This window comes from Hemitrygon akajei, chromosome 22 (genome assembly GCF_048418815.1).
Source record: "Hemitrygon akajei chromosome 22, sHemAka1.3, whole genome shotgun sequence".
Classification (NCBI taxonomy): domain Eukaryota; kingdom Metazoa; phylum Chordata; class Chondrichthyes; order Myliobatiformes; family Dasyatidae; genus Hemitrygon; species Hemitrygon akajei.
In genome coordinates, this window is record NC_133145.1 from 47844490 (window position 1) to 47865552 (window position 21063).

At 39.1% G+C, this 21063-nt stretch overlaps 1 protein-coding gene across 2 annotated transcripts in view; it reads left to right on the forward strand.

The window, feature by feature from the left end:
• Positions 1 to 20463, forward strand: part of mafga (v-maf avian musculoaponeurotic fibrosarcoma oncogene homolog Ga) — a 72943-nt gene extending 52480 nt beyond the window's left edge. For both annotated transcript variants that reach the window (XM_073026207.1, XM_073026209.1), the window contains exon 3: positions 13838 to 20463. In XM_073026207.1, the coding sequence (XP_072882308.1) occupies positions 13838 to 14290 (453 nt within the window). In that variant the 3' untranslated portion in view covers positions 14291 to 20463. The remainder of the gene's footprint in view (positions 1 to 13837) is intronic.
• The last annotated feature ends 600 nt before the right edge of the window (positions 20464 to 21063 follow it).

The window sequence follows — 21063 nt, forward strand, 5'->3', positions numbered from 1 at the left end:
TTTATCAAAATACAAATCTCACCATGTACAACCCTGAGATTCGTTTGCTTGAGGGCATTCACAGAAAACACAATAGTATCAATGCAAAACTGCCCCCAGTAAGACAGACAACAACCAAACCACACATACAAAAAGCAAGAAAATAATAATCATAAACAAAATAAGCAATAAATATTCAGGAAATGAGATGAGTCATTGAAAGTGAGTCTGTAGGTTGTGGGAACAGTTCAGTAATAGGGCAAGTGACGTAATCTCCACCGGATCAAGAGGCTGATGGTTGATAACTGTTCCTGAACCTGATGGAGTGGGTCCTGAGGCCCCTGTGCCACCTTCCTGATTGCAGCAGTGAGAAGTGAGCCTGGCCTGGGTGTGTTTGGGGTTGGGGGGGGGGAGCCGTCCTTGAAGATGGATGCTGCTTTCCTGCACTACCGTTCCATGTAGGCATATATGTCAAACTCAAGGCCCGCGGGCCAAATCCGGCCCGTGGTGGAATTATCTTTAGCCCACGAGATAATATCTAATTACTATTAAAGCTGGCCCCAGTAATCGAAGCGCCTATGGCGTATGATATGGCTAATGCTGAGTTTATTCAGGTACCAGGTTTTCAGGGTTTTTAGTGTTTATTCGGCAGTCTTGCTCGGCAGTCTTCTTCATAAGAAATGGAATTTGTAAAGTTAAACACTTTGTAGTTATAGCAGAGACTGAGACACATGAGAGCAGGCTGAAAAAACGGAGGCAACGAAAGCTGCGTTCGCACGTGTTCGACTGATCCAGCCCGCATGAAGCTGCATTTTGCTCAATCCGGCCTGTGACCTAAAATGAGTTTGACACCCCTGCATGTAGGTGTGCATAATAGTGGGGAGGGCACTACCCTGATGGACGGGGCTCTATCAGCTACCTTTTATATGCTTTTTCGTTCAAGGGCATTGGTATTCCACACCAGGCCATGAAGCACCAGTCAGTATACTCTCCACCACACTGAATAATAATGGTGTTGGACCATTATTATTTCCTTTGAAATGATAACACCGGGGGGGGGACATCACGTGATGACGTAGGATCGAGACACAGAGACCCAGCTCTCCCGTAAAAAGTTAATAAATTAATGTTTAAATGAAGAAAAGTTAGTCAATACTTTCTAAAAGTTACTTATAAACGACTCCGGACTGTGTCAAGCTATGCCTCAAGGAAGGAAGATGAAGAAAACTAATACCGGGAAGACTACGCAAGTTGGAACAAGAACAAGGCCCGCGTTTACCGAGGAACCGCGGTCTCAGGTACATTATACCACCGGCGATACAGAACAGGAGACTGTGGCAACACTGGCCACTTCCAAAGGAAAAAACCATCATGAACTGCACAAATGCGAAGGATGGAGCATGCGCAAACGGGAGCAACAAGAACTACAAAGCCCAGCTACCACTGCAACTGAAAGTGATAGCGAATTGGAGGGAGAGTCAAATCTCTCGGAAGGATCAGATGAAGAAAGAGGTAAAAGTCCTTCTAGAAATATAGAAAAGACCTTGAGGCAAATAATGCGTAAATTAGACACATTAAAAGTAATTAAAAATAATCAAAAAATACTCGAAAAAAAAATGACCAAAATGGAGATTATGCTTGATAAAATGACAAAGAGACAGGAAAAAATGGAAAAAAGAATTACGGACTTGGAAACTACAACGGAAGACATGGTTGAAAGAATGGACAAAATGGAAAAGGAAAATACTGCTTGGACATCAGAAAGAAAACAATTTATGGAAAAAATTGATAAGCTTGAAAATCTCAGTAGACAAAATAATATTAAAATTGTTGGACTTGAAGATATAGAAGGAGAAGATCCAATAAATTTTTTTCAAAAATGGATTCCTGAAAAATTGGAAATGGAAAGAGAAACTCCAATTGAGATTGAAAGGGTGCATAGATCTTTAAGGTCAAGACCTCGAGCTGATCAAAACCCACGATCAATTTTGATAAAATGCTTACGATACCAAGACAAAGAAAAGATCCTGAAGGCCGCTGCCCATAGTGCCAAAAATAGAAACGGGCCACTGATGATAGCAGGGAAACCAATTCATTTTTATCCTGATATAAGTTACAACTTGTTGAAGAGAAAGAAGGAATTTAACCCAGCGAAAAAAGCCTTATGGGAAAAGGGTTATAAATTTACAATGCGTCATCCAGCAACACTGATAATTTTTTTGGAGGAGGGAAAAATTTTTTTTTCCGATTATCGAAAAGCAGAGGAGTTTGTACAAGAACTTCCATCTATTCGCTAATTACACATAGAGGCTTCCAAACGTAATGGATTAAAGATGAAGATAGACCCAAGGAACAGAAGTGATGGACATTTATGGATATTATAGAAGAGAAAAGCAAAACTTTAGAAATACTAAATGAGAATAGTATTTTTTTTCTCTTCTTATACATATACTTTTTTATGTTGCGGGGGGGCTGGGAGGCCGTGGATCGGTTACTGCGGGATTCACGTGTGTAATCATGGCGGTTGCCATGACCCGTACAGCAGAGGGGGGTAATGTTGTGTCTTTTTTCCACAACATTAGTAGGGGGGTATTTTTTTTTTCCTTTATATTTTAATTTTTTTCTATCTTTTTGCCTGGATGATTGGTGGGGACACACATAGCAACATGGAGATTTTTTATAAAGATTTCCCAGGATACCACGAAAGTGGAAAGATTAGGTATTATTATAGATTGGAGTAATATAATAAAAAAAATAATGACTAATCTACTAAATTTTTTAAGTTTTAATGTTAATGGGCTTAATGGGCCAGTAAAAAGAAAAAGAATTTTAACATATATTAAAAAAAATGAGAACTCCGTGGAGCATGTGGGGATCTTCCAACATCCAGGCATTCCCTTTTTTTTCTTTCTTATTTTTTTAATAGGGATGTTAGGGGGGAGGGGTTAAGGGGAGGGGGGCTGGGTAACACTTTTTTTTCATGCACATTTATTCTGTAACTATTTGAAAACAATAAAAAAAAGTTTAAAAAAAAAGAAATGATAACACCAAGGAATTTAAAGTTATTGACTTTCTCTTACTCTGGTCTAATGAGGACAGGCTCATGGATCTCCAGTTTCCTCAGCCTGAAGTTATTAATTATCTCCTTGACCTGTTGTGGCACCACTTAGCCAGATTTCCAGTCTCTCTCCGCAGCACCTTTGATTCGGCCAACGAGAGTGGTGTCATCAGCAAACTTGAATATGGCTTTGGAGCTGTGCTCAGTCACAAGTGCAGCAGGGGACTAAGCACAGAGCGTTGTGGTGCACTTGTGCTGATGGAGATTGTGCAGGAGATGTTGCCAATCCAAACAGACTGGGGTCTGCAAGTGAGGAAACTGAGAATCCAATTCCACAAGGAGGTATTGAAGGTATAGATTAGTTTTGAGGGGGATGATAGTATCGAATGCTGATCTGTAATCAATCAAGAGCTTCATGGTTATTCATCTTTGCTGTCCGGATGTTGGAAGGTTGAGTGAAGAACCACTGAAATGACATCTGCTTTTGACCTTTAGTGATGGTAGTTTGTTCGGTACCTACCACATAACTAGTCTGGTAACAACTGTTTGCTTCAGACCCAGTCAGCACAGTCAATGGTGGTGGTATTATGAAGCCACATCTGGTTATTTGTATTGAAGTCTCCACCCTGGGTACACCTTGTGCTCTGATATCTCTGGCATTTATTCCAATTGTTGCTCGGCTGCGATGACCACTGATCGATCAGCTGATGGAAGCTGATAAATGGGAGGTTTTCCTGTCCAGTTTTGATGAGTCTATGTTGAAGACTGCCAGAGGTACAGACCTGTATAACCATCTCTGCTGGGATGTACTGAGGCTTTGTGTTGGAGGAATCTGGTGTATTATCTCTAACACAAGAAATTCTGCGGATGCTGAATATCCAAGGCACCACACACGAAATGCTGGAGGAACTTGGCAGGTCAGGCAGACTCCATAGAAATGAACAAACAGTCGATGTTTCGAGCCGAGGCCCTTCCCGAAACATCAACTCTTTGTTCATTTCCATGGATGCTGCCTGACCTCCTGAGTTCCTCCAGCATTTTATGGATGTTATCAGTAACGTACGCTTCTGAGTGCAATTATATTCAATTATTTTGCTTCACTTAATTTGTAGGACAGCTCTTCTACTTCAGAAGCAGTCCTAGAGGAATTCACCAAACTGACTAAACTGGAGGTATCTCTGCTTTGCATGAACTTGGTGGTTAGGTTCGTTGCTGTAGCAGTTTTAATACGACAAGGTGGCTTCCAAGACCATTTCAAAGGAGAGGCAAGTGTCAGCCACAAAACTGTAGTCTGAAGTTGCATGTAGTCAGACATGTAAGCAAGTTAGATTTGTATTCTTTATGTAACTGGCATTACAAACGAGAAAATCTGCAGATGCTGGAAATCCAAGCAACACACACAAAATGCTGGAGGAACTCAGCAGGCCAGGCAGCATCTAAGGGGAAATTAAAAAAGTACAGTCGACGTTTCGGGCCTGAGTCCTGCCGAAGGTTTCGGCCCAAAACGTCAACTGTACCTTTTTCCATAGATGCTGCCTGGTCTGCTGAGTTCCTCCAGCATTTTGTGTGTGTGTTGCTATAACTGGCACTGACAGATTTCTTGGGTTGAGTGCGATTGACAGTATTTGAACATGAGGTAATCTACATTCGAAGGACACCGTAATATATTTTAAGGGACCAAGAGCTACTGAGGAACAAAGTGATTTTGAAGACTCATTGCATTGATATCAACAATGCTCAATGCAAAAGAAAAGAACATTGGATTTCAGGAGTAAGGGCTGACAGCTCAGTTGCTCAATATGGAGGCTAGATTTTCTACATTCAGTTTTGACTACCAGACTTAAGGAAGCTTCAGTTGGCACTGGAGGGTCACAGCTCTAGCCTCTCAATCCAAATGCTCCCTTGACAGTCTAAAGTAACTACACAGTACAAACCGAATATTAAAATCATTGACGCTCATGATTTTACATGGATCAGTATCTTCATAAAATTACAACAATGGGTTGATTTTTGAGGCACCAGTAACCCACTTTTGCCCCTTCTGTCAGTAGAGGCTGTTCCGTTGGGCTTGGTAGTTAAGCCATATGTGAAGGCCGGGATCTGAACTCGGTTGTCGGAGGTTGTTTGAAATGCATGCTATTGGGAGCATTTAATAGGGGGAGCTTATCCCCACTACCACACCTGGACATAACAACCTTAAGGAACTGACTGGTGTTAAATACTGGCACCTTAAAACCAACTGTTTTGAGCAGATGGAGCTCGTCATCTGTGGTTGGCAACCATCTAGAAGGAAAACTCTGATCTCAAACTTCCTCTGCTTTGTGGCTAAACCCACTCACGGGGAAGGCCTCGGGAGTAAACCCAGAGGGAAAAATCTGGAACTGGAGTCCCTAATGCAGTCCTACATTGAGTTCCATGCTGACCGGCAATTCCTGCGCTGTCACTGCTGACAAACTGTATTGGTCTTGCGATTCCTTATGGATTCACCAGCTGCATGGAGAGGGAGGCCTACTATGTGGGCAACGACTTGCTCTGCATATCGTACTACCCTGGCTTGCATATCACATAGACAGCTGCGACACAACATCCATGGTTGACACCAACCAATGGAAGGCCTCAAGTTTGGTTTAAAATTTGGTTTGTATTCATTTAATTTACTTTAGATTATCGAGGGATCTTTTGGGTCGAGAGGCAAGAACTGTATCCTTTGCATGGGGAAATTCCAGAACAAGGATATTTAATCCTTTTTTTTAAAAAAGGACACTACCCTTTATAACCATATAACAATTGCAGCACAGAAACAAGCCATCTCGGCCCTTCTAGTCCATGTTGAACGCTTACTCTCACCTAGTCCCAGCAACCTGCATTCAGCCTATAACCCTCTGTTCCTTTCCTGTCCATATACCTATCCAATTTTTAAAAAATGACAATATCGAACCTGCCTCTACCACTTCTACTGGAAGCTCGTTCCACATAGCTACTACTCTCTGAGTAAAGTAGTTCCCCCCATGTTACCCCTAAGCTTTTGCCCCCTAACTCACAACTCACGTCCTCTTGTTTCTTTAATGTGGAGCTCTTTTCTGTCTACTCTCCCAGATAACTGTATTGCTAAATTTGACGATGGAAATGACAGTTTTGATGGATTGGAGTATCAAAGGGAGAGGATAGGATCAGGATACATACTTCCTACAGTCTAATTCAATGTCTGAATGACGTTTGGAAGAGAATTAGCCTGCGTTACCTATGTTGTCAATTATATTCTCAGTATATTTTTATTCAATTTGTCTTCTGTCAGTCTTTGTGTGTAGTTTTCATTTATTCTTTTGTATTTCTTAGTATCTACTGTGAGTGTCTGCAAGCAAATGAATCTCAAGGTAGTATATGGTGACATGTATGTACTTTGATAATAATTTACTTTAAACTTTTGATCAGGCAGCTGTTGGATTGTCTAGGTGCCTATCTACATTATTGTCTGGAATGGTTATACTTCCTGTACTATACATCTGATCAAAAGAAGCTTTCAACGGATGGGCCTACCACAAAAAAATTGTGAAAATCAATGAAACAAGGAGGAAGTATCTAGGATATTTTTGGTGTGACAGTTTTGGAGAAGTGTTGTGCAGAATATGACTGTCAGCCTGGTTGGGTGAAAGCTACTTCCTGCCCTGTGCCTGTAAATGGCTTTAATATCCAAGATTTTAGGATGCCATCTCAAACCTGTTTCTGCATGACTTGAGATTGCACAGGGTTTGCAGCTTCTTTGGGAAATTGATTGGGAAATGAGGATATCGAGGGACCAGTTGGGATAAAGGTCTTGGACAGCAACAGTTAGTGAGGGGAAAGTAATGTATTACCTACTATTTCATATATCCCCAAGAAATGGAGTGGAACATTCCCATTTCTCTGCAATAATCATTCATGTAGATAGCTACAAAAACAAATCTTTACCATTGTGGTGATGTTTGGAGGACAATGTAAGCAAAAATTGGCCCAGCCCTCTGAAGACTAATGAAAATAGCAAGCTGCACATACTCAGTGACATGGGGGGGTGGGGGAGACAGTACTAATTTTCCTTTTGTAGATTTAATACTTGCCTCAGTTCTGTATCACCCATAAAACCTCACTATGGAATGAGCGTCATCTACCCACAAAACGGTTGCCAAAAATATTTATAGTCTTAAAGTTATCCTCTAAACTGAGCATCAAAATGAATTATTTGTTTATTATTCTGGGAAATTAAGGAAATCATTCCACAGTCAAGTTTGTTGTTCCTGCTTTTCCTTTTTGCTGACTAGCAAAAGTGTTACACGAGAATGTGTAGTGTCTTTTCCCCCCAGTGAATGACAACTACAGGTTATTTTAATGTGCATGATCGAAATAGGGTTTGTCTGGAATGTCGATCTCCACTGGGTGATAAATGATTAAACAAAACAGACATTTGTTGTAGATACCTAACTTTTAGATTTCTGGCTGCCAAGAGGTTTTGTGTTTTTTTTTTGGTGTATGGTATTGGCAAATACTCAACTGCAATGATAAACTTCTATTTGGTTGGATGAGATGGCTATCTCCAGAGGGTTTGGATGAGCTGTGGTTACCAAGGCGAATGTAGTCCTTGCAGGTCAGAGGAGTATGTGGGACCTTGTGACATTTGAAGTCTAGGTTAAATTAATGGATATTAAAATAAAAGTAATTTTGTGTCATTGGTAAAATTACTGCATAGTAATTTGGTTAAAATAGCCTACCTTTCTTTCTCTTTTATTTCCCATAATTCTCCACCTTCCCCCTAGCCCATTTTCCTCCAGCCTATCACTTCCCAGCTCTCTACTTCATCCCTCCCCCCACTTCTTATCCCCCCTCGACCATCCCATGTTACTTCACTCCTGATGAAGGGTTTTGGCCCGAAACGTCATTATTACCTCCTCCCATAGATGCTGTCTGGCCTGCTGAGTTCTGCCAGCATTTTGTGTTTTTTATATATTATGCATGATTGACTTTCGAATTTTTGCGAAAAATATTAACTACTTGGGGTAGGTGATTTTGGGTACAGTGAGGCAGTTCAAACTAAATTGTTTATCAATGTGTGTATATGTTGCCATATAGTACTTTAAGATTCATTTACTTGCTGGGGGTGTACAGGAAAAATGTATGTTAGAAATTTATTTTAAAAAAAACTAAACAGAAAGACTGACAAACAACCAATGTGCAAAAGAAGATGAACAGTGCAAATAAAAAAATAGTTCTGAGAACACAAGTTATAAAGTCTTTGAAATTGAGTCTGTAGCTCATAGAATCAGTAGAGTAATGGTAAATGAAAGTATGTCGATTTGTACCCCTAATACATTTTGTGCACTGTTATGCCACTTGACTTTAAGTGCTTGTTGTGTTTTGTTGGGATTCATCAGAATTTATTGTTCTGAATGCCCTGCCAGGGGTGGTGGTAGAGGCAGGTAAAGTAGAGGCAGTTAGGAAGCTGTTAGTGTCTCTTAGTTAGAATCGATGTATATGTATGTTAGCATATACTACTGTAACATTCATTTGCTGGCATTTACAGGAAAAATGTAACTCTTAAGTACATGGACGATAGAAAAATGGAGGACTATGAAGGAGGGAAGGGTTGAATTGATCTCGGATTAGGTTAAAAGGCCAGCACAACATTGTGGGCTGAAGGGCCTGTACTGTGGTGTTCTGTGTTCTATAAAATGACTTCATTGCACCCTGTAACTTTTTATTACAAAACTGGTAAAAGGTGAATGTTTGGTTGACATTAAATCTTCAGCGTCAACAGTGCAGACAATTATTAAAGTGGCCAAAATAAAAAGATAATGCTCAAAATCCAGTACCAAAATGTGTATTACATACTGGGGAGGGTAGAGATCTTTTATATAAATAGGGTTGGAAGAGGGGTTAAATGTGTTTTGAGATGAGAATAAATGGCAGGTGCCTCTGAATTTGATCACGATCTACAAAAAGCATTATTGTTTTGTCAGATCTGCAAAGATGGATTTTATGAAAGTGTTGACGTGGCTGGTTTGAGCATTTCAAGTAGTGTGCAAACTGCATAAAATGTTATGTGGAGTAGGCTGCAAGTGTAGATGACGTGAGGGGTGATAAACACCTTGAAGTTGATTTCTCTTCTCCCCCCACCCCCCAACAAGAGCCGAATGTGATGGAGATCTCTTGGAAGAGAATGCCTGTTCATTGACGGATGGGAAAATTACATGGACTTTGTGGATGCCCGTTCCTTTTCTTCGAAGCAATGCTATGAGTGACTAAACTTAAGCTTATTTTTCTCTGCCACTCGGAGAACCCTAGGGCATTAATGGACTATTCAAAGCCAACCTTTCCAAAGTGAGATGATCAAGCAAAGTTTGGATGATTGTATGCCAGTTAAATCATATTACATTGTGTTGTTCTCCCCAATACAACGATATTGTGGAAAGAATAACTGGGGTAACAGGAGCCCTGTTTATCATCAAGAATGTGTTATGCAGTATTTGGTCAGCATTTTCTGCTCTTGGAGTGACAATTTTCTGCTCAGCAAGATCCTTCAGGATCTTTCCATAAAGGTTATGAAATATGGTTTAAAGCATTTTCTGTGCAGTTAATATTTTATGCATATCTCTAGAGTGAAGATAAATATTTTATAAGGAAAGAACTATTTCCCCAGGAATGAATGATAGTGATAAGGAATTGGTTCACATTCGGGTTGCAAGCTTTTAATATTTTGTTTATGGCACGTCCTGCTGCCCAGGGAATTTGGCAAATCCATTTTTTGGACTACTACATGCAACTTTGTCCTTATTATTTAAAGGGATATATTTACATTGGAGTCATTTCAAAGAAGGCTAACTGTTACTTCTTGAGGGAAACAATACGACTCATTAGAGATTGTTTAGCACATTGGGCTCATGTTTATTGCTTGCAGTCTTTTCCAAGAATGAGAAGGTGAGATTTGATGAGGTAGACGCTGAGAGAATTTCCTCTGATGAGAATCTAGAATAAGGGAGCATGGATTTCCTGTCTGAGATGGAAATGAGAACATCTTTTTATCAGAGGATGACGAGCCTTTTACAATATTGTGTCAGTGAGAATTGTGAAGACTGAATTACTGAACCTGTGTAAGGCTGAGAAGGACTATTTTATTTAATCTCTCTGGGAGTCGAGAGTCAAAGGCAATGGACAGGGAAGTGGTTCTGGCATCCAGATCAGATCAACTATTACCTTATTGAATGGCAGTGCAGGCTCATTCATGAGCTTTTTGCCTGACAATTCCATATCTATCTGGAGGCAGTATCAAAAGATTTTTGTACAATAGAGCAAACTTAATTATTGAGCTGCCCCATTTTTTTGTTGGGATCTTCCTCTGAAAAACGTATTCCTGTTCCATCACTCTGATGTTTTCTCAGAAAGGAACAAATGGTTAATAAAAGAAAACATTTTTGTTTTGGTTTATTGATACAAATTCTGAATTTGACATGTTGTGTTGGTAATACATTGAATTTTAATGGCTTTTTATTTTCAAATTTGCCTTCCTGTTTTATCAAATTATCCATCTTGATAAGCGCGTAATTATTGCTGTTTGTCTCAAATCTGGTAAAATGCTATCTAGTGTTCCTTGATGCAGATTCAAACTTGTTCTTCTTTGCCTTTTGTGATGGATATTCATTGTCCAGGGGGATTTTTTTATCGGTCAAGCTCAGCTTTCTGACATAGCAGCTAACACTTCCAGAGATCAGAGTTGTTTTTGAGCAAGTTAAACTTCCAACCAATATTCTTTGTTCAGCTTCTTGTCATAAATGGGCACCAGTCTTCAGTTACTAATGTAAATACCAAGCAATAACCAGTCTGAAGTTAAGGACAGCTTTGCAAACAAACAGTATTGTCTACAGAATACAAACCGATGGCCCACAGCACGAGGCCGATTGCTTAAGAGATTAATTGTAAGACAATGGGGTTGTGTTATTTGGGCCTGTATCAAACAAGACAACACTGGCTAAGTTATTTAGTTTAAGGAAGTTTGCAGACCAGACTGATATAATTACCTAGCACATCAGATAGTTGATCTATCAATAGTTAGGTTTCTGTACTCAAAGGATCCATATTCGCAGCATTAACTTCGGGAACGCTTGTCGCCAGAAGCTTGTAGGCAATCTGTCTGAAAAGGTATCTGAAAAAAAATCACATGTTTTATGTCACTCAAGTTGCAGAAACACAGTAGATGAGGTGACTAGAATCCATTCTTCTGCCTTCAATTTCTGCGACAGATGACTTGTTTGTCTGCAATTCTTTGGTGTATATATAGGAACTATACTGTTGTTCTGGAAATCCTTTTGAGTTTTTAAAAGTCATTTGTAATTTGAAAATCTTTTATAAGATAGAAAGCCTCTGAGTTTTACATGTGTTAAGAATTTTGTCTGGATTTCAACATGTATCATGAAAAATGGATGAACTGTGTTTAAACTAGTTTGTTAGCTGGAAGTATCTCCTCTTTGGTAGGGAATGGAGGACCTACTGCTCAAGTAGTGGGAATTGGCAGCTAAACTCACAGTGAAGGATAAACAGGAAAGTATAGATGGCCTTTGAAGAGTAGGTGGCTGCAGTATAACCTCCCTTTTAGTGAGGATACTCGTAGCTATTTATATTGGATAAGGCTTAAGATCATTTGAGTTTTGAACTTGGCAGTCAGTAAACTCAATACCATCCCACTTTTTAATAACCTTATTTCAAAGGTCATTTGATCTATGACACCTGTGCCAATCTACAGAGCCATCTGACTGGGCCTCATCTGTGTTTTCTTGAAAGTCTTTTTAACTTCTGTTGTCACAGCTCCTGCCTCCATCATTGGTTTCAAATAAGACAAGCTAACCATGTTGTGCATGTTATTTTTCCATCTGTTACTTTCTGTGGTAATCGTTTTGTGTCATTTTATTGTTAATCGCTTAATAATAAATCTAGATCAAAAAACTGCTGTTTAATGTTAAACAAAAACAGAAAAAGTTAAGAATATTCAGTGGGTCAGGCGTCATCTGTGGAGGAAGAACTTGATGAAGACTCTCAGACCCAAAATGTTAATCGTTCATCATAAAAATAAGCTACCTTAACAGAACTCAATCTTATAAAAGAAAAATCATATCTTCCCAGTGCACGAACGTTTATGTTCTCCTTCCAGTATTCTGTGCCTCATTATAACTGAAAAATAGCTATGCTAGTTAGGGAGTTTAAATAGTTCTTAATACAAAGGCCAGTAAATCTTGCAGGCAGCTCTTGTATTGTTTTGAACTCACTAGTGTTACCTGTGTCAGTACTGCAGCTTCCCGAAAAAGAGAGACAGTTCCACTATGCATAAGCAGCATTTTGCTTCTGTAAGTAGAAATTTTGATTATTGGAGCTGGTCAAAACCATGGTTTGAGTCATTTTGTGATTGTGTTGCCTAATCTTTAATATGCCCTAGGAAATCTACAGTTACATTGACAAGTAATTATCAAATGTTAAAACATTCTAATAACTGTGTTGCATTTGTGTTATGAACATGAATAAAACTGAGTCCTGATGAAGGGTGTTGGCCCAAAACCGATTGTCAATTCCTTTCCCTTGATCCTGCCTGACGGGCTGAGTTCCACCAGCATTCTGTGTGTTACTCTGGATTTCCGGTGTCGGCAGAATCTCAGTTTTTTTAAATAAGCAGTTGTTTGCAAATTTGATAAAATAAACTTGGCATTGAATTAATAAAATAGTACATGACTGAATTAAATATTCAGAGTTAATGTCATGTATCTACAATAATTTTGCATTTAAATTTAAATCCCAAATTGTTCCAAACTTAAGTATTGTAAGTAAGTTCCGCGCTGCGCCAATGTGGAGATCGGGCAGCAACCTTGCCATTTTTGTTTAGCATTTGTCTGTTTTACGAGGCCAAGTTGCTATCTTGACTTTCAACCCAGCACGAGTAGAACTATGCAACGAGCCAGCCGGATTCGAACCCGGGACCTCTCCGAAGCCTGGTGTGGATGCCACTACACCACTGGCACAGACTATGCATGGCAAATATTCAACATTTTTAAGTGCAAGTCTGCTTTTCAGAGCCAGTGTGACAAAAAAAAATTGTTTCCATAATGGACATATTAGGAACCTCCTCTGTCTTGATGTCTTGGCGTTTTGAATGAAACATTAGTAATCACTGTTGTGATCAGTGATCCTGTCAATCTTGCTTTCCCTGAGATAACCAGGCTTTAAGGTCCACCTCCCATCTTGTTTCTGTTTTACTTCCCAGTTAAAACACCCCTCCATAAACTCATTTTGCTTTTAATATTTTCACTTTTTCATCTCCTGTGGTTTGAAAGATGACATAATTGAAAGGTGTATCAGTACTTTAATGTGAGTGGCTACTGTCCCTGAGTACCTGTCTTTAGTGTAACAGCAACGGATGAATTCCATGGGTTTTAAGAGTGAAAACAATTTCTGGTGTTAGATGACCTTGATCTGAAAATCATTATATTATAAATAACTTGTGAAATCAGCAGTAATGCTTCCATTGTTTGCTATTTTTATGGTGGACTGTAAGCTAGTTCTTAATTGATTTAATACCTGCGCTAATTGATTAAAAACAGCTAACTCATTAAGTAAAGGTGTATTGAACCATTTAAATGTTTAAATGTGGTTAACTTGTGGGACGAAAAGTCCCAACTGGTGAGTCATTATTTCTAGATGCTTTATTTTTGGATTGGTTCTGTATTTTGGTTATTCTGTGCCAGTCTCCTGCAGTCTTTCCTCATAATCTTTTTTTCTCCCCCACCCTTGCAGGTGAAGCGGGAGCCAGGTGAAAATGGAGCCAGTCTCACAGATCAGGAGCTTGTCTCGATGTCTGTTCGAGAGCTGAACCAACATCTGAGGGGCCTGACCAAAGAGGAGATCATCCGGCTGAAGCAGCGTCGCAGAACACTCAAAAACCGCGGCTACGCAGCCAGCTGCCGGGTCAAGCGGGTGACTCAGAAAGAGGAATTGGAAAAGCAGAAAGCCGAACTTCAGCAAGAGGTGGAGAAGCTGGCATCCGAGAATGCCAGCATGAAATTGGAGCTAGACGCCCTGCGATCCAAGTATGAGGCCTTGCAGAGTTTCGCCAGGACCGTGGCCAGAGGACCCGTCATGCCAGTTAGAGGTCCCATCACCTCTGCCATTGGCCCCATTATGCCAGGCAAAGTGGCTACCACAAGTGTCATCACAATAGTCAAATCCAAAACTGATGCAAGATCTTAGTATATACTGCTCTAGACGTAGGCCAGAGCCAAACTAGTCTGTAGTAAAACTGGTTAATTCATGGAATTAAACACAAGGTTTTAATGCTTTCTCCACCACCTACCAAAACAATCATTTGAATTGTATTATTCTACAAGAGCACACAGGTTGGTGACAAGTGTACAAGCAAAGTGTTAGTTAAAATAGCCAACCCAGATCGTCATAGCAACCTAAACCTTTGGCTTGGCAGCATAAAGTTGAGGTCTTTATTATGCACACATATCTGCACAGGCCTCCAATTCTAACTGAACATCATGAGGACAAAAAATTGAAGTGTGTTGTGGTACCCAAATGAGTGCTCTACCTTTTTGTGTGAGTAAGTGGAGAGAGCTTCGTTTACTTCGAATGTCTTGCCACTTGACGCAAGTTTATTTTTCTTGATTTATATAGAAATGTACCACAGCAAAAGGCCCTTCCAGCCTAACAAGGCTGCATCACCCAATTACAGCCATGTGACCAATTAACCTACGAACCTGTGTGTCTTTGGAATGTCGGACATGCGGACCCCCTATGCGGTCATGGGGGTGAATGTACAAACTCCTTGCAGCAGCAGCAGAATTGAACCCGGGTTGCTAGCGCTGTAATAGTGTTACGCTTAACACTACGCCACCATACCATCATATAGATCAACCCCACAGATTCATTAATGCTTTTCATCACTAATTTGAATAAAGTTGGCAAAACAGAAACCTTTTTTTTATTGGTGCATTTTAAAAGTGACCTCATTAAATGTTTAAATAAACCCCAAAGTTGTGTAGTACAGTAATAGTCGACCAATTAGGTTTGTGACAGTCTGTTAATCCAGAGGGGTGCATATTTATTGGTGTTGTTATTTCACATCGAAACCTTGTGGCTAATTTTTGTGCATTGACCAGTCAACAGCTTCTCATATTCATGCACATCTGAACACGGTGTACCGTATCACCATGGAGTAAGGTAGTTCAAATGACCTGTTCATATGGTTAAGTATTCCTTTCTATTCATATGTTACCATTTTTATCTTGACTAATTTAGAGCATAAATTAGAAATTTTGGATTTTAATTTATATTTTTTAAAACAATTTAATATGCACAGTATTTAAAATCTTCAAGTGGGAGAAGGCAGAGTTATGTCCTTTTGTAACTGAGCTGCTCCAGCAGCCTTGCATCTGTCTGCCGCAATCCGAGTAGGTGAAATGGTCATCTGTACGATGAGTTTCTCAATCGTTTCGAAAGTGCAGTTTCATTAGGAGCTCTTGCTTTGGATATTTCAAACAGACAGCTTCTGGTAACTTTAACCTTAACATTTGTAAGCTGTTAAATCACAATGTACAGTTGATGACCATCTTGGAGGCAGAAATTGAACGTCAGCTGAAGTTTGTAATTTTAATGCATTGCTGATCTCAACAAGGAGATGTTTAGTTGTCTAACGAATGCATATACATAGCAAGTGGATGAACGGATTACCACTAACTTGAAGTGACCTCATTTGCTTGACCCAGTCCCATTGTCATAGTACCAAAGTGTTTTATGTTGCCTCCAAAAACTTTAGCTGAAGTGGTAATAGAAAAGCGGTAATCCAAGCTCCAGAAAGGAAAACACTATTACCTGTTCTTTAGCACTTAAGAGGGTTTTGTCCTCTGAATTGTGACTCATTGTTTATTCTGCTGACTACAATCAGTTGCTGTTAGGCCTTCCAACCCTTGAAAATGACTGCTGTGTCGAACCTTTTTGCTGAAACTGCTTTTAAAGAGCAAGTGTGAGTAGAAGGGACTGATTAACCATATGAATGAAAATATATTCAGAGAATCTTTGATAGTAAAAGTTCCTCTTTAGTGTATGTATACAAAGTATCTTTGTCAACATGTAAGGGTATTCGAGTTTAATTTTTATAAGTACACAGATTATCATACGATATTTATATACAAAAAATTCAAAAAAAATTGTTTAATAGCTTTTACAGATGTTTCTAGAGTGGCTTATTGAAATCAATAGCTTTCTAGTGAAGCAGCGTGTTAAGTGAATTCGGGGTGATGTATCTGTGATGTGTTAATATGCAGGTTAGTGTTATTTTACAGTTTAGTTCTGTATTTATTTGTGTGTGAGCACAATGGGGTTTGTGTTGTGTGTGTTTTCTTTCTGTATTTCCTCCACTTCACCTGCTGCACATGTGAATTTACAAAAGAATTCGACCGACTTTAAGGGCGTACGCGAACCTCGAGTTTGGTTCAATCAGCAGTCTTGGCTTCTGAAATATTCTTTGCCCCATTTTAACCCTACCAGAAATATCAAACTTGGCACAGCATCTATTGTTAAACATTTAAAACCTGAATTCATTCTGCAGTTTTCTTTAAAATGTGAGGGTTAATTTGTGATTAATCTTGAATTCTTTGAGAGTTTGTTTTTTGTTGGCTTGTACACTGCAGTGGTCTGCAAAAGGTACTCCCTTTGTATTTTCTGAACTTTGCATTAATTTGTGCATACTTACTACCAACACAGACTAAAGGATTTCTTCTTTGGTTGTAGTGAAGTAGAATGTATATTACAAAGATTTGGAAATGCAAAATGTATTCAGTGTCTCATGTAATTTTATGTTGATTGTGAAATCAAAGGTGCTGTTCAGTTGTTGAGTTGTTATTGGAGTTGCTCAGTGTTTGTTGTTGAATGGCTAGCCTAATGTTTGATTGGAAATACAAATCTATTTGGCTAAACTACATACGACTTCGGTTTCTCAAACACCACAATCTAATTGTGATATTGTAATTGTAAAATCGCTGTTCTTATCGCAATAGTTTAAGTATGAAAGAATTATTTTTTAATTGTCAAAAACAATTTGTATCTGTGCCATGAAGGGCTGTGCAAAGTATTCTCAGCATCTCATCTCAACTCTGACTAATCTTTGAAGGACTGAATCCCTGATCATAATAGTTGACCGTGAGCTCTTGTGGGCGCAATGGGCGGCAACCTTAAAGTTTATTTAGCATTTGTCTGATTTTTACGGAGCCGAGTTGCTAGCTCGGCACTCAACCCAGCGCTGGTGAAAAGCGTGCAAGGAGCCAGGACCACTCACCTTGAAGTCCAGTGCGGATACCACTATTCCACCGGCCGGCTCTTGGTTAGTATCCCAATTAAATCATATAGCTTGTACTGAATACATCTGTTAATTTTGTTAAAATGAAAATTTTTGGAATGCAATAATACATATGCATCTTATTTTTAAATTTTTATAGTTCATGACAATATTGATCAAAATAGCTCCAAATCTCCACACAGTAGTTCTAAAACATTGCATCCACATTTAGCCCATGCTCTATGGATGTCCATTTGAGATGTTGAGTGGCTGGTGCTGAGATCCTGCCTGCCTTCGGCCAGCTTTTAGTGCCATGTGTAAATGTTTTGGAAAAATGCATCAGCTGTGTTGTGATTACTTCATCACCCGACTACACAGCAACTTACTGCTAGAATTTAAATTTGAGTCGCATCTCCTGAGCATGCCGTTGAGTGTGGAATCATACGGACAGGTGTTAAGTGACAACAAATGCATAAATGCATTTGGTTTGAGTTTCTTTTAACACTAACTCTGAAATTGATCAAAACTATCTGATTCTAGAAGCCTTTTAAACTTAAGCGAAGCTACCATTCTTAAAATGGATGCTATTCAATCACAGAGCAGTTTTGAAAGTTGAATTTGAAACAAATGGTACATTTGTATATCTTCGAAACTTCCAACATTACCACCCCCCCCAGCCTCCAGAGATTAAAATGGAAGTTTTATCTAAATATGTAGACTACCTGTTTAATTTTCAATCGGGCAAACCTATTTCAAAGCCATTTTGGGAAGTAGAATTATGACGTAAATTGTAATATTTGACTGTGCCTAACCAGCAAGGATTAACTAAGAATTATGTAGTTTCCCACAAGAGGGAATTACAAGTTGGGGAATATTTTTTTAGGGACATGAACAATAATCCTAAAGCAACATTTATCTATATTTGAAGCAGAGGTCTTATACCAGAAAAGAGGAAATTGCACTAGAATTACTGTATGGGCTGAAGATTACTTTCTCAAAGGGCTTTTAGAATGCATCAGTTCGACATTTTGAAAGAGAAACTGTTGATTATCAGGAGAACCAGGTGTTCATGATGATGCGTCCAACGCTATGGGAGTTAATAGATGTGGAGTATTACATTGTTTAAAAGAAATATATTTTTAAAGACATTTTGTAAACGAGCTAATCAGTGTGACACCGGTAGGTAAAAGAATCACTTCTCCCTGACACTTCCCTGAAGGGACACAAATGTAACTGAAGCCTTGTTCTGATTCCCATTCAGATGCTGAAGTGATTTGTTTTTCATTGTTAATGCTCTTGGTCTGTGACGTTTATTCTGTGAATAGTGTAAGTGCTTGTTTTAGCAAGTGCTTTTGTACGTGAGGTGTGTGGCGTACGTGCGTACGGCTTGGTGATTGTAGTTAAAGTGAGGCTCTTCAAATATGCAATCAGCAATTTGTTTCTAGCACAACAGTGCTGGAATAGTGCCCTACAGATAGCTAGGTGACTACTCATTGTACAAATAATGTATCGATATAAGGGCTAAAGAATTTGTATTACAGGAGTGTGAGTGTATGTGTGTGTGTGTGTGTGTGTATGTGTGTGTCTGTGTTTTATAGTTTTCAAAGTTATAGACTGGAATAAAACAGGCTAAAGGTCAGTTTTGTTAATATATTAGCACAGATAACGAAGAGACATGACTATTGCATTTAAACCCTTTGGTTTGGATCCCATGTGAAATGTTATATTTCGCACATGCTAATGAGGAATGTTTTATTTCTTGCAAAAGCGTAACCTTATGATGATATTAGACTTGATCAGAAATTATGAAAGCAAAAAAAAATCAAGCTATGAATCTTTGGGTGATTACCTGATAATTTCCACACAATTATTCAGTTATTTGGGTGTGCTTCCCAACTTTGCAAGCAGTTCTCCTCCTTGCTTGCTAAATGTCTTGTTGGTTAATGCAACAATGCGACTGGACAAGAGATAAAATATCCTCATTTTCCTTATTTGATGGTCGGCACTCCGGGATGCATATCCAACACCTTGCAGAGAAGTGCTCACGTTTTGGATTTGGTTGGGCAGGTATTTTGTTTTGCTATTGTACTCGTTGGCAGAGTGCTGCATTCAGCTTTATATTTGTTACAGCCCTTTGACCAGATGCTGGAAAACTTTAGAATGCATTACCAGCCATTATGGGCACAATATTTGGTGATTGCATGTCACTGGGAAGTTAAACATAAGGAGATATTGTAAGAATCAGGAATGTGGAACCTCGAAGTTTTGCTCCTTTGATTATTTGAAATGAAGCCCTTTCTCTGGACATGTTTGGGAAGTGAACGTGCATCAGAAGAAAATGCTGCTGTAGATTTTGCTTTTACGTGGGGCTAGTCTAGCTGTAATATTATAGTTTTTTTTGGACAAATTCCTTTGATGTGGCTGCCCGTTCTACTCATCTCTGAATCTTTGAAACGTTAATACTTAATGCTGGCTCCTGGATTGATTTTAAAGCTGCTTCAAATTTACTGCCCCTCCACAAGATCCATCTCAATCTTTTGGAGCCTACGTATCTCAAATTTCAGAAGTGTAAATGTGTTAGCTATAGAACATGCACATCAGTATCAAAGAATGGGTTGTTAGCAAAAGTACCTAGCTGATCAAATTTGTTAAAGGATCCATGTAAAGGGGGGGAAAAAAAGAGTGGTTTTTACTTCCCAGAGGGATTGTAGTCACACTGAAGATTGAATGTTGTGAGGAGATTTACATGCAACCACGTGGAGTGATGGGAGATTGTGCAGTATCAGGTAAACTAGGTTATAGCTCTTCTGATGACTTTGCTGCCTGTATCAAATTCTGGCCCAAAGGGTGTAATGAATCACTCTGTTGTCGTACTTTGTATAAAGAGTCCATTTAATAAGTATTTATTACCTAAATTATTGTACTTTATGATCTGTAGATAAGTATGTATTCATAACTGCCATGAAAATTAACTGTATCAGTTTCCATTGGATGCATCATTAATTTATTTCTGTATATACTGTATGTTTGTTGAGATACAGCTTACTTTATTTTGTATATGACCAATAAACACCTTTTAAAGTGATCCAATCTAGTCTAATGGAAGTTCTGTCTTTCATGTATGTAGACTTTACTGGAGTAGAAATATGTGAAGATGTCAACACAGAGCAGTTTAATGTCCTTATTAAATGCATTAACAAGTGAAGCCAGTTGGTGAGCTGAAGAACATTGGGACCAAGAGAAGGCCACAGTTCCCTTAAGCCGATTTAGCTTTAATAAGATCATGGTTGAACTTTACATCAACTTTGCTTTCCTGGCACCTTGTCGTGTCCTTTGATTACCTCATCTCTAAAATATCTATGGATCTCAGTCTTGAAGTCACTTCACAAATTAACATCCATTATTGCACGATCCCCCGAGTAAAGAAATCTTTCTATTTCAACACAAACGGGCCAAATCATAGGTTCTAGAGACTCCTGTCAGGGCAAATTGCTTCAAAGCATCTTTCATGTCAACCGTACCTCAGAATGTTAGAATTGTTCTGAACTCAGAAAATGTAGCCCTTTCTCTCCTTATGGCAGAGCCTACCTTGTGAATTTTGATGTTTGCCATGCTGCAGGGACTCAATTTATACTGTGGATGTGACCCTGCCACTGGCCCATATAACTAAAGGAATCATTCTGTA